A 12844-nucleotide genomic window follows, 5' to 3' on the forward strand; every position below is an offset into this window, starting at 1 on the left:
TTAGTTTGACGTTAGTTTCAGGTTAGTTTCAGGTTATTTTGACGTTAGTTTGAGGTGAGCGGGAAACACACATCACATCACATCGTCAGGGAAACAGACTTCGGCACAGCACGTGACGTTACCCAGCATGCTGCGGGGCGCTGACAGAAACCGACAGAGGAAGAAGATGCGAATCGGTGAGTAAAGTCTGTTTAAAACACTACGAAGTCATATATCTACAGGTGTATACCTGCCGTGTTTGGTTTTAACGCGGCGCTGAACGTTCGTGACGAATATGAAACTACGTCATTGTATTTCGACGTTGTTTTTAACCAGGAAGCAACAGGGCGGCCGGTGTTTAAATGCCTCAAACTTGGTGTTACGGGTGAAGCATTTTGTCGGGGGGGGGGGGGGGTTTGTGTGTGACGGTATGGAGACTAGCTAACATCGCCCGGGAAAGCTCCAAACCCGAGTGGAGGCGTTTTGGCAGCGGGAGAGAGAGGCTGGTATCTGAGGCTGATGTCTGCCAGTGCTGGGCAAGGACAGAGCCGAGCCCGCTGACAGGCTGACGTCACTGTCAGCTGTTTGATCTGCCGGAGCGGTTTATCGGTCAGAGGCTTTTTACCTGGGTGGTGAGATTCAGTTGGACCTGACGCCACTCTCACTGCAACTCACTGCCTGAAGGCTACAAACACGTCATGAAGGTATGACGTTACAGAGCTGTTGCCATAGATACATTAGTTTTTATTTGGATGTCATTAACATCCTTTGCGCATAGAACAGCTTCCCCAGGTTGCAAAATAAATCTGGCTCATACTTTGGCCATATTTAAAAACAATAAAATCAATTAAAATAAAATATATTTGAATTTAAATAAAATACATAGAAATTAGACAAAACTTCAAGAAACACAAGACAAAAGAGAAATACACTGAAAGATTTTAAGGCTAACTGTTTGATCAGTTTTAACCTCAGCAGTCACAGTACAGTTACACAGCTCTGCATCTAATAATAATCACAAAAATAACCCCAGGACAGTTCATCTGTCAGTGTTGAGGACTCTGAACCTCAGTCCCGTTTCTGCGAATTAATGGATTTTATTGAGTTTTTGTCAGTGTGGATAATTCTGTCTGGATTTAATAACTAAACAGATTTTGTTGTTGTTTGTAATTTGTTGCAGTCTGAAGTTTAATCCAGGCCGCTGCCCTGTCTGTGGTGAAACACAGTTGAATACTGAGGCCTTGTGGCATGAAAATGTGAGTATCCCTGTAATGCACAGAGAACATCTAGTGTGGCATATTGCTGTTGTCAGAAGCCTAAAAGTCTGCACATTGAGACACTGAAATAGAAAAGCCCAAACAAGCATGTGTCAACACTGTGATAAAGCCTCCAGTGTTAATGAACACTGTCACAACAGTGTCCTGATTTCACTTTGTGCTGCAGGCTGTGTGCGCTGACAGCTGCTGTTGGCACTGGAGAGATTTTCCTCTTTTATATCATTACAGCCAAACTGACACTGCACAATATTTCTAGTCTTTCATGGTGGCTTTAATGGAGCAGGATAATGCATGTGTGCACACTGCATGCGCAGTATATGTCCTGTTTATTCATTTACATTTACATTTAAATGGAATCATTTGTCAGATGCTTTTATCTATAGTGTATGAACATAATGTTCATATGAACAACTGCTTATTATTATTATTATTATTATTACAAATTCTTAAAAATATATATTCTTTTTGAATAATTGTGACCCAGATGTTTTGTGAGCGGGACATTTTACATTTGAAAAATAAACAGTGTTTTCCTGGCGGACAAACTGTTTAACGGACACTTCTTCTAAATGACCTCAAACGCATCATTGTTGGCATTTCTGTAGTGCAATTCTCACTACTTAGCCACAAATAGAATATTTGCTAATAACAATATATTTGTGATAAGCTAATATCAGCCAATACACTGTGCTGCTCTTCTTGCTAATTCATCAAACAGACTTTAACAGATAAAGAGAGAAAGAGAAAGTCTCAGCAAAGTCTGAACTGGAATAAAAATACCATAAATAACATGTAATGCTCGACTTTAGAGAGACACAGTCACATCGTGGACTGGTAACATCTACATTATAGAAACCTGCAGTGGGACCTCTGGGGTTTTGTGTGATGTGGGTAACAGCTGATCACGTTCAGCTGAACTGTCATTAAAGTAACAGGATATTTTGCTCATATTCATTTCTTATATCTTATAGGCTTGGTTCTCTTTTTAGCACGTAGCTGTTAGCTCCTTAATTTTCTTGTCAGTTTGTGAATGTGAATCTCCTTTTCAGTCTTTGTCAGTTATCAACAAAGAGAACAGACTATCAATATACAAGTTTTCAATATTTTCACTCAATCAAACAGCAGATATGATTGTTATGTTTGAGTAAACAAATCAACTTCACATCACATGACAACCCAGTTTTAAAGTTCTGTCCTCAGGCTGTTGTGGAACTTCAACCCTTGACCAAGGAGATAACATGAGTACAACGACCAACACATTGAGTTGTGTTGCAGCAGATGAGATCATCACGATGCGTGTGTTTACCCTGAGGGTGATGGTGCCTGTTCTTCAGGATGTTCATCACATGTCTGCTGTGTCAGTGGCTACAGAGGCAGATATAAAGGAGGCTAAAGAAAGCATCTCATCTGTCTCTCTCTGCTGCAGCCTCAGATATGGATTACAAGGTTGTGTTTTCAACCTTGGAGACCGTGTGTGAAGACAACATCGCTATCCTGTGTGGGCCTTCTGAGTCTTCTGACTTGCCGTACGGCACTGTTGCCGAGCGCCTGATCACATGTCTGAGACAGATTCAGGAGCACGGTCGAGCTCTGGAGCCCGTGGTCGCCAGCTTCACCGCCATTTATCACCACTATGACTTCGACGCACAAACGCCGGGGAATGGATACCGCACCCTGGTCAAGGTATGACTCGCTGCTGGACTGTGCTGTGTTGTGTGACCTGTTATTGATTCTTACAAGTTTTGTGTAAGTAAACAAAACTCAAGTGAGCATAGTTGCTGTTTGAGTGTAGTTTGTAGGTTGTCAACAATGACAGGTTAAATTTAATCATCACACATTACATTTGTGTAGTTATAGTTATAATCTGCAACTTTTCCACATTAAAATGTCTAAAAACAACTGGACCTCTGTTCTTTATGTTGTCGAGTTGTGTTCTTACATCATCACAAATGTTTCCATCAATTCAAAAACCAGAGAAATCTGTGATTTTTATCATGGTAATGTTTCATTGGTCGCCTGTTGATGACATCACATCCTCTATGATCAGTGTGTTTGTCTGACAGAAGCTCAGCATTGACTTTTATCTAGTTTTAAGCCACAGACACTTTTTCCTCCTCGGTGGTTTCCGTTGTTAGAACCAGATGATTTTAGTCGTCGGACGTCTGGATCTTTATCAGAGAAACAAGCTGCTCAGCTGCAGCTGCTTTCTGGGTGTTTCTCCTGGTTTTAATCTCCTGGTGTGTTTGTTGTGGAGAGGAGGAAACCTCTGTGGATCATTCAGCTGCTGGTAAAAACCTGCTGAACGTCTGGTTCATGAGCGATCGGAGAAACAGTCAGAACAAAGGTTAGCATCAGTCTCAGCTCCAGCGTCGCTCAGACTCTGACTTTAAATGTGAAACTGACTTATTTAGTGTTTTTACTGGTTAGAATCTGTTTGATTTCCTGAACCACTGACACTGAAGGAATCCAAACCTTTCAAATGTCGTTTCCCTTCATCTTCAGTAAAATCCACAGTTTCTTTGTCTCTCCTGTTTGTTTCAGGTCTTACACTCCTGCCTCTTGCACATCATTCATAAGGGCCGGTACATCGCCTCTAACTACAACAGTGCCTTCTTCAGGGCCGAGCACAACGCGTCTGAGATGGAGGCGTATTGCAGCGCCCTGTGTCAGCTGCGCGCCCTCCTCCACCTCGCCGAGCAGCTGATCAGGGACAACGACTGCGGCCAGCTGTACTCCCTACAGGACAGGGAGCTGGGCCGCAGGTTGGTGCAGGAGTACAGCTCCATGCACAAGGCCTGTTTCTACGGCCGCTGTCTGGGCTTTCAGGTGAATTATTCCTCACGACCTTTGTTTGTTTTAACAGATATGTTAAAGAAGTGTGATTCAGATTATTAGTCGGTTAACACTTTTCACGCAGGTACAGTTTATGTCACTGATCTTTTTTCCTTTCAGTTCTCTCCAGCCCTCCGTCCGTTCCTCCAGACCGTTGTCATCAGCATGGTTTCCTATGGAGAGACGTATGGGAAGCAGCAGTCTGGGTTGGGTGAGTCTTGTTCTTCTTTATTCTCAGGTCCTTGTTTTGATATTTTCAGATGTGATCATCTTTAAAATAAGTTTCCCTCCCCCTCCAGGTTTGGCAGCTCTCTCTCTCCTCACATCAGGGAAGTACGTCATCGATCCTGACCTGCGGGGCGCTGAGTTTGAACGCATCACCCAGAACCTGGATTTGCAGTTCTGGAAGTCCTTCTGGAACCTCACAGAGTCCGGCCTTATAACAGTAAGCAGGGTCAAACACTTTCACTATCACTCTGATGGTACCGGAGCTGCTCTTCAGTGGTTTCACTCCTCTCTCCCTCCTGACTGTCTCTGTCAGGGCTTCAACAGAATAGCCTCCAACCAAGTGCAGGTGAACTTCACCCTGACTGTGCCTCCTGTCACACTGCGCCTTCCTCTGGCCTCAGACCCCAGTCTAACAGCCACTGTGTCGCCTCCAATAGCCCACTGGGGCCCCGGGCCGGTCCACATGCGTCTGATCTCCTACGAGCTTCGAGAAGGACAGGTGAGGATCTACAGCTCTCAATACACCTAAAGTAATAAACAAACAAATCAAAGCAAACTTTATTTATACGACACTTTTCAAAACGGATAGAAGAGTTGACAGATGAAAAAAGAAAACAATATATTTAAAAACAAAGAGAAGAAAGTGAACAAACCACAAAATATTTCAGTAATTCATAATTATAATTCTTTATTCAGATAAATTACTTTGTACATGGACTTTTTGTCTCCTGTTAGAATCAGGATCAGAATCTGGTTTAAGCCGGTTTTAAACATAAAAGGAATTAGCTTCGATGTTTTGGTTCATAACAATAAACATAAAAATATAAACAAATATAAAACAAGCAGGTCCTGCAGGTCAGAGACATTACATATAAATAGAAAAACACCTTATTGCTTCTCCTTTAACTTTATAGGACAGTGAAGAGCTGCTGGCTTTCTCCCGAGCCGACCCTCCTCCCATCTCCGTGTCTCATCTCCCCTGGGTGCAGAAACAGCCGCGCTCCCCCTGGCTGCTCATCCACTTCCACGGAGGAGGTTTTGTCGCTCAGACGTCCAGATCTCATGAGGTACAGAACAGACTGATGGAGTTACTACATTTAAATCATCTGGTTAATGCTACGACGTACAGTTGATGGTATTGATTACCAGGGGCGGGTTCTCGTCAGCTGAGGGAGTTACTGAAGGATGTTGCTCAAAATTACGGCAGGGAAAGAGATTTTACAGCAGTAAAATTCTACTGTTTCCATGGAGACCGTTGATTTGCTTTGGTCACTAAGGTCTTTTGTGCAATAATTTAACTGACTTCAAGGGATTTCTGAAGTTTGAAGAGAAAACCTTAAAACTTTAAATACTCCAGGGAACATTTTAAGGAAGGGAAGGAAGGAGAAGACTTAAGGGTGTTTCATGCAACTGTTTTATTTTAAGGAAAGATCTTAACTTAAGGCGTTTCGTTTAACCCCAGGGTCTTACAGTCTTACAAATCAACAAACCATTTATTAAGCAGCTGTTGCTTTGAACTTCATCACACATCTTTTATTCTGTTACTCTCATCTTCCAGAATTACATTCGGAGCTGGTCGAAGGAGCTGAACGTCCCCGTCCTCTCCGTCGACTACTCTCTGTCACCTGAGGCGCCGTTTCCCCGAGCTCTGGAGGAGTGTTTCTACGCCTACTGCTGGGCACTGAACCACTGTCACCTGCTGGGTGAGGGTCACACTACACTGGGCTGCAGTAGACCAATCAGGAGAACTCATTACATTTTTATTTATTAATCTGTTAATATTTCTTGATATTCTTTGGCCATTAATCTGCCTGTAATTTGACAAAGTTACTGCTTATCTTTTCTTCTTCTTTTTTTTTTACTTAGTATAAAGAAGCTTAAGAGAGAAAACTATAAACACACTGAGAGCAACAAACATGTTCAGTATACACTAATATATTCACATGAGCAGGTCTACAGGCTTTAATAAATGCTGCAGAGCAGATACACCTTCATAGTGCTCCAGCTCCAGCAGGAGGGCACCACATGTACTGATGTGTACACACTATCAGTTCATTATCAGAACATGGAAAGTGTCATATGTGCCCACTCACATGCCCAAGCACTGCAGAAATGTAAAGACATAGAAACAGGATGAAAGGCTAAATGGTAATAATGATCTTTTGAGGGAGTTTTCAGTTATTGGTTTGTCTGTAAAACGTAAGAAAATTGTGAAAAATGCCCAAAGTGACATTTTCATTCATTGTTTTGTCCAGAGTTCAAAGACTTTGCACCAATGAGACACTTGGAAAAGCAGGAAATCTAATAGTTTCAGCAGCTGATGATCATGTGAAGTGATTTAGATAAAAACATCCACCAAACAAACTTTTAAAATCTCTTCGTTCTTTAACATATTGAACATATAATGATCATCAGTGTTAATAAATGTTAATGCTTCTGTCTGTTCAGGCTCCACAGCGGAGCGGGTCTGTCTGGCGGGGGACAGCGCCGGAGGAAACCTCTGCATCACTGTGTCCATGAAGGCCATGTCCAGCGGCATCCGAGTCCCCGACGGCATCATGGCCGCCTACCCCGCTACCCTGCTCACCACCGACGCCTCGCCCTCCCGCCTGCTCACGCTCATCGACCCAATGTTGCCTCTAGGTGTTCTGGCTAAGTGCATCAACGCCTATGCAGGTATGTGGGCGTACTGTGTGTGTGTGTGTGTGTGTGTGTGTGTGTGTGTGTGTGTGTGTGTGTATCAATGTCACAGCTCATTTAACTCGAGCACTTTCTGTCACTGGAACAGGAAACAGAAAACCACACGTGTTATGTAAGATGTTGATATTAACCCTTGGTCTGACCTCCCTCCCTCCCAGGTACAGACTCGTGCACGGTGCAGCCTGCGGTGGGCAGCAGCAGTCTGAGCGCTCTGGGCAGAGACACGGCTCTGCTGCTCAGCGATCTCACCCAGGGAGCCTCCAACTGGATCCAGTCCTTCCTGGACCCCATGCGGAGCTCAGGTGGAGCACGCTCCCTGTCGTCGCCACAGAGGAGGTCTCAGAGCGGCGAGACCGGCAGGACGTCCAATCACACCTCCACGCTGGCTCCCGGAGCTTACCCACAAGGCTTTGAGCCCCTGCGCTCCGAGTGCCTGGCTTTCATTCGCCCGACCTCGTGTCCCATCATCAGGAACCCGTTTGTGTCACCGCTGCTGGCTCCAAACAACCTGCTGAGAGGCCTGCCGCCCGTCCACATCGTGGTAAGACGGGGGGGGGGGGGGGGGGGTTACAGAAGACAACAGAGACTCTTATTTTGTTTATTTATTTCACCAGGAAGATTATTCCAGACACAGCTTCTTCCTGAGCCTCTTCTTACACACCATGAAATCATTGTGTAATGTGGTTTCACCTGTTTTATTTTACCACCAGAAAATTACAATTCCTTACAACTTATGAAAATTAATGAGAATTAATTGGACTAAAGCAAAGTTACACACACACACACACACACACACACACACACACACACACACACACACACACTAATCCAGCCTGTTTTTATTCCTCTGTGTCGGCGACGGTCTGAGCAGCAGCCATTTTGTTTTCAGGTCGTCCGTCTCATTCTCGTGGACACGATATCTCATTAACACCTTGAGTGAACTTTTTCATCACAAACATTCACTCGGACTCAGTGATTAGTTTTTAGTGGTTAAAGGTCAAAGGTCAGTGTGACCTCACAAAACACTTTTTAGCTGTTACTCAAGACTTTCCCTTCACAGCAGTTAAGACAAAATTTCCCACAAATGGTTCATATTTTATATCTTATGACTCTGGATAAACAGGAAGTGACCTGGAACTAGTGTGAGTGGCGGAGGGATACGACCCAGAGGAGGTGGTCTAGTATCAGTTTTCTGTTTGTGGTTTTCAGTACGTGTCCTCCATGTCTCCACTCAGGCCTCTGCTCTGGACGCCTTGCTGGACGACTCTGTGATGTTTGCCAAGAAGCTGCGAGACATGGGTCAGCCGGTGACTCTGACGGTGGTGGAGGACCTGCCCCACGGCTTCCTCAGCCTATCACAGCTCGCCAAGGAGACCGTGGTCGCCACTGAAGTGTGTGTGGCGCGAATGAAGGAGATTTTTGAGCAAGAAAACCCGACGTCTGCACTTCACAAACGGCCATAGAACCCGTCCCTCCGGCTGGTGTTTCTGTCCTTCTTGGGACTGAAAGAGAGAACTGACAGAATGTGGAGAGACGGATGCAATAAGTTTAAATAAAGGAAACAAATGTTAAGAGGATGCAACAAAACTGTAAAGATGGAGGAACCTGCACAACGACGATGTTCTTCTACCAGCTCTAATATGATCCTACATGATGATTAGAAAAGGAAATAATCTGTATTTTTCTACTAAGATTCACACACTGAGGATGCTGATGAAACGCACATAGAAAATATCACAGACTGACATTAAAAATCACCATAACCAGCCCTGACAGTGACTCACACACTGACCTGTCAGTAACAGGAAGCTGTTGTGCCTTCAGATTAAAGTGTTTGGATCGTTCATCAAACGGATCAGGATTAAAGGTTTACTTGTACAGGAAACGCACTTTAGATGCACTGTATTATTATTATTATTATTATTATTATTATTGTTAGATTAAATATATCATCTGGTTTTTCCAGTTTGTCACATGTTTACAACATATTGATCAGGAGGCCTTCACCTTGTATTAACCAGCAGGATGTGGATGTGGGTGTAAAAGTAACTTGTTCTAATGTAAATGAGTCTATATAAGTCTGTATTAAATCAAAGCTGCAGAGATTCCTGGTGTTAGATGTTTCGTTTGTTTGAAGCGTTCTGATGTTAACTGGGACTCGTTAGTGTTTCCTCTTCGGTTCTGTGCAGCGTGTTGACGAACTTCCTGACCCTGTGGAATCTTATGTTTTACTCTTAATTTAATCACACATTTCATAAATAGTGTGTTTAATCCTGCTGTGTAGAAACATTGTTAAAGCGTCTGTGTCACATGTGGATGACTGATTGTTCTGCAGGTTATTACAGACAGTAAAACGTCACAACACATTTATAAAACATGAACGTTACAGCAGAATAACCTGAATGTGACATATTTAACACAGCTTGACATTTCCCATCCTTCACGATAACCGCCTCCACCTTCACACTGTTTGCTCTTGCAGCACTTGTCAGTGTTCCCATACTGTACATGATGTGTTTGTCATTTTTCTGGCACCAGCTCCGTCTCCGTCTCCTTCTTCTATTGGTTCTTCCTCAGCGCTGACCATCAGTGACGTCGACCGCAGCAAACGCACACAAACTTTAAATGTGAGGAGTCGAATGAGATGCCTCCCTGTCTGCAGGAGCCCAAAGACACAATGTTGTTCCACGTCTTCCTCCTGTTGGCGGCGACTAACGGTGAGTTTGAGTCAAAGAAAAAACAAAAGTATTAAGTAAGTACTTTCATCACCTCAGGTTTCAGAGATGTTTCCTCTCTTGAGCTTCTTTAAAAAAAAAAAAAAAGTTACGCAGTAACTTCCTTTGCTAAATAACAGGCAGATTAAAGGCCAAAAACAACCTCCCTCTGATAATAATAATAATAATAATAATAATAATTTACAGAGCACTTTTCAAAACCTGCTTAACAAAGGCAGAAATAAAATAAAACTAAATAAAATCTAAATAAAATAATACTGTGTTTACAAAGTGTTGTTTAAAAGTTGCTGTATAAATAAAGTTATTGTCATTAATATTATTATAGATTGGCACCGTGAGAACTTTTATATGTGATTGTGAGATATGTTCTTCTCTTGTTTCCTCTCCTGTCCGTTTCCTGTTCAGCCGCCTTCAGCTTTGACGACAGAATCGTCGGGGGTTACGAGTGTAGACCTCACTCCGTCCCCTGGCAGGTGTCGCTCAACAACGGCTGGCACTTCTGCGGAGGAACCCTGATCAACAGCCGCTGGGTGGTCAGTGCTGCTCACTGCTATAAGTAAGTCAGAGTTAGACCCTCAGCACCCAGCTCCACCGAGAGAGGAGTGTTCACCTCTGCTCTGTTCCCATCATGCACCAGGGATGAGAACATTGAGCTGCGTTTGGGTGAGCACCACATTCGCTACAAGGACGGCCCCGAGCAGTTCATCGCCGCTGCTGCCGTCATCCGCCACCCCGAGTACGACCGTTACACCATCAACAACGACATCATGATGATCAAACTGGCCGAGCCGGCGGAGCTTAATGAGTACGTGCAGCCGGCGTCCCTGCCCAGCAGATGTGCCCCTGCAGGGACCCAGTGTCTGGTGTCAGGGTGGGGGGCCACTCAGAGTCCCTGTAAGTTCCTGCCAGTGAATTGAATCCAGTGGCTGCAGGAGTCGGGAGAAGATCAACCGTCAGGTGTCTCATGTGTCTCTGTGGTTTTGTGTTGTGACACAGTCGGATGTCTGAAGTGTCTTCACTGCCTGGACCTGCCCGTCCTGTCGCAGCAGGACTGTGAGCGCTCCTACCCCGACAGGATCACCGCCGCCATGTTCTGTGCCGGCTTCCTGGAGGGAGGAAAGGACTCCTGCCAGGTACAGCACAAAACCACACAATCAGACTTTAGTTTTGTCTGTACAGATTTCAGCTTGTTGACTCAGTTTCACGTGACAAAATAACTTTGGAACTGATCTGGTCTCTATACAAGTTTCACATTCTGCTTTTCTAAACTTTTTGTTGTGTTATTTAGTCAAGTTATCAATTCATCTTCCCATTATTTCTCAATTAATCCATTCATCGTCGGTGGTTACAAGTGTCGAGCTTCATTATTTTCCGTCTGGTCCATCAGGGAGACTCTGGGGGTCCTCTGGTGTGTAACGGCGAGCTGCAGGGGGTGGTGTCCTGGGGATGGGGCTGTGCTGAGGTGAATCGTCCGGAGTCTACGCCAAGGTCAGTTCCTCTAACACGCTCCAGACTGGAGAGGCATCAGCAAATTATCCATCAAAGAACTTAATCAGTGAATTAACTATTTTGCTTTAAGTAATTAAGTTTTTTTGACTTAATATCAGGATACAAAGACAGAGAATAACTTTACTAGATCCAAAAATTAATCTTGTTTTGATGCTCTTGTCTGTGTAGAAATCAGGATCATTTGTGATGCTCATCAGATTTTAGTCAGAACTGCTTTAAAATCCAATATTTGATTTCATCACTGAAGGATTTTGTCCGTCTGTGATGTGTTTTGTAAAATGAACCATGTAGTTGTTGCTGTAGTAGTTCAGTTTATATGAACATTAGACGTCCTCAGGTGTTTTCCTGTTTCTAAAAGCGAAGCACACAAGTGAAAAAACGCCATTTTGACCTTTTTCATCAACTACTTTTATGTAAAGTATTGAATGTGTTCTCTGTATTTATCATTTCTAAACTTCACTGGCTGCTGTGTGTTTCTGTCTCCACAGGTCTGCCACTTCTCTGACTGGATCCAGTCCACCATGTCCTCTCACTGACGTCCTCCTGCAGAGGACAGATCCACTCTGTCTGCAGCTGCTGTCCATTTCATGTCATCACACTGACTCTTTATAAGAGGAACATATTTATGACTTTGTTAAGCAGCTGTTGAATGTTTGACTGTTTGTGGATCATGTTTTTAACAATGACAGTAAAATATCACCATGAACAACCTCACGCTGTTTGACAGATTCATTTTATCAGTCTGTTGTTTTGTGTTTTTTAAGTCAGTATTTTTATCTGTGTTGCTTTTAGACCTCAAGGTTGCCAGGTTTGAATATTTGTTGTGGGAAAAACCCCCAGCTGCTCCAGTGCAGCGGCCCAGAGTCTGTCAGATCAGACTGGGGCTGTGCTGGGAGTGAACTGTGAAGTGTGTGTGAGGTGTGTGTGATGTGTGTGTGTGTGGAGCACTGCAGCGACCTGGTGAAAGTTTTAAAAAGTGGAATAAAATTAAAAAGTAAGATTAGTGAATAATGTTCTTTACATTGAGATCACATAAACCCACAACACAACCCAGACTGAACTCTGATCTGTTTTCCCTTTGGATGAATCATACTTGTGGTTTTGCATGTTTCAGCCCACTTATATCACAGCTAGCTGCTTTGCACACCACTCCATATCTATTCTCTATTTATTTCTTCATGATATGAAAATCTATTCACAGAGTCTATAATCCATCACAGTAGAAATCTGTATTAAATGTTCTCAGTCATGAGGAGCTAATGTAGCTCAGACTTGTCGAATCAATCTGCACTTAAACTGTTAATTGATTTTCATGATGGACAGAAATTAATGGAACAAATATGTCCACAAATTTAAAACTAACATAAATTTTACAGTGAATATATTATATATAGACCTAAACCTAATGAATTATGGTGTCTTATAAGTTTGAGAGCTGGGTATGGTAAAGTTACATTAATGACACAGTAATACAAATATGATTCATTCCTTTATTCATGTCGCTGCTGTGCTTTTACTCCAGCGGCATAATTCTGACAACGTTTCAACCACTAATGGAGAATATATTCATGAAAATACATTCAT

The 12844-nt window shown here is 43.3% G+C and overlaps 2 protein-coding genes across 3 annotated transcripts; both read left to right on the plus strand.

Annotated features, from left to right (window-relative positions):
• The first annotated feature begins 37 nt into the window (after positions 1-37).
• lipea (lipase, hormone-sensitive a) lies at positions 38-9122 on the plus strand. Of its 2 annotated transcripts, none has more exons than XM_056398996.1 (12): positions 38-176; positions 1160-1235; positions 2683-2939; positions 3798-4082; positions 4209-4299; positions 4388-4533; positions 4630-4815; positions 5231-5383; positions 5875-6019; positions 6765-6992; positions 7175-7557; positions 8252-9122. In XM_056398996.1, exons 3-12 carry the CDS (start codon positions 2691-2693, stop codon positions 8477-8479), a joined length of 2094 nt encoding a protein of 697 aa, XP_056254971.1. In that variant the 5' UTR covers positions 38-176; positions 1160-1235; positions 2683-2690; the 3' UTR covers positions 8480-9122. The 2 variants fall into 2 exon arrangements, with proteins under 2 accessions (XP_056254971.1, XP_056254972.1); XM_056398997.1 differs by lacking the exon at positions 38-176 and adding an exon at positions 419-683.
• A 1195-nt stretch (positions 9123-10317) lies between these two features.
• LOC130183495 (trypsin-2-like) lies at positions 10318-11974 on the plus strand. Its single transcript, XM_056398999.1, has 4 exons — positions 10318-10645; positions 10748-10884; positions 11139-11239; positions 11749-11974. Exons 1-4 carry the CDS (start codon positions 10519-10521, stop codon positions 11870-11872), a joined length of 489 nt encoding a protein of 162 aa, XP_056254974.1. The 5' UTR covers positions 10318-10518; the 3' UTR covers positions 11873-11974.
• The last annotated feature ends 870 nt before the right edge of the window (positions 11975-12844 follow it).

Source organism: Seriola aureovittata, chromosome 16, assembly GCF_021018895.1.
Source record: "Seriola aureovittata isolate HTS-2021-v1 ecotype China chromosome 16, ASM2101889v1, whole genome shotgun sequence".
Lineage (NCBI taxonomy): Eukaryota > Metazoa > Chordata > Actinopteri > Carangiformes > Carangidae > Seriola > Seriola aureovittata.

What these genes read in the sequence shown, in the direction of transcription:
- lipea (XM_056398996.1), top strand. Translation starts at nt 2,691, where the DNA reads ATGGATTACAAGGTTGTGTTTTCAACCTTGGAGACCGTGTGTGAAGAC. An exon ending in GCCGCTGTCTGGGCTTTCAG is followed by an intron (nt 4,083 to 4,208) that starts GTGAATTATTCC and finishes TTTTCCTTTCAG; the next exon opens with TTCTCTCCAGCCCTCCGTCC. An exon ending in GAACCACTGTCACCTGCTGG is followed by an intron (nt 6,020 to 6,764) that starts GTGAGGGTCACA and finishes CTGTCTGTTCAG; the next exon opens with GCTCCACAGCGGAGCGGGTC.
- LOC130183495 (XM_056398999.1), top strand. Translation starts at nt 10,519, where the DNA reads ATGATGATCAAACTGGCCGAGCCGGCGGAGCTTAATGAGTACGTGCAG. An exon ending in GGGGGCCACTCAGAGTCCCT is followed by an intron (nt 10,646 to 10,747) that starts GTAAGTTCCTGC and finishes GTTGTGACACAG; the next exon opens with TCGGATGTCTGAAGTGTCTT. An exon ending in GAGGAAAGGACTCCTGCCAG is followed by an intron (nt 10,885 to 11,138) that starts GTACAGCACAAA and finishes CTGGTCCATCAG; the next exon opens with GGAGACTCTGGGGGTCCTCT.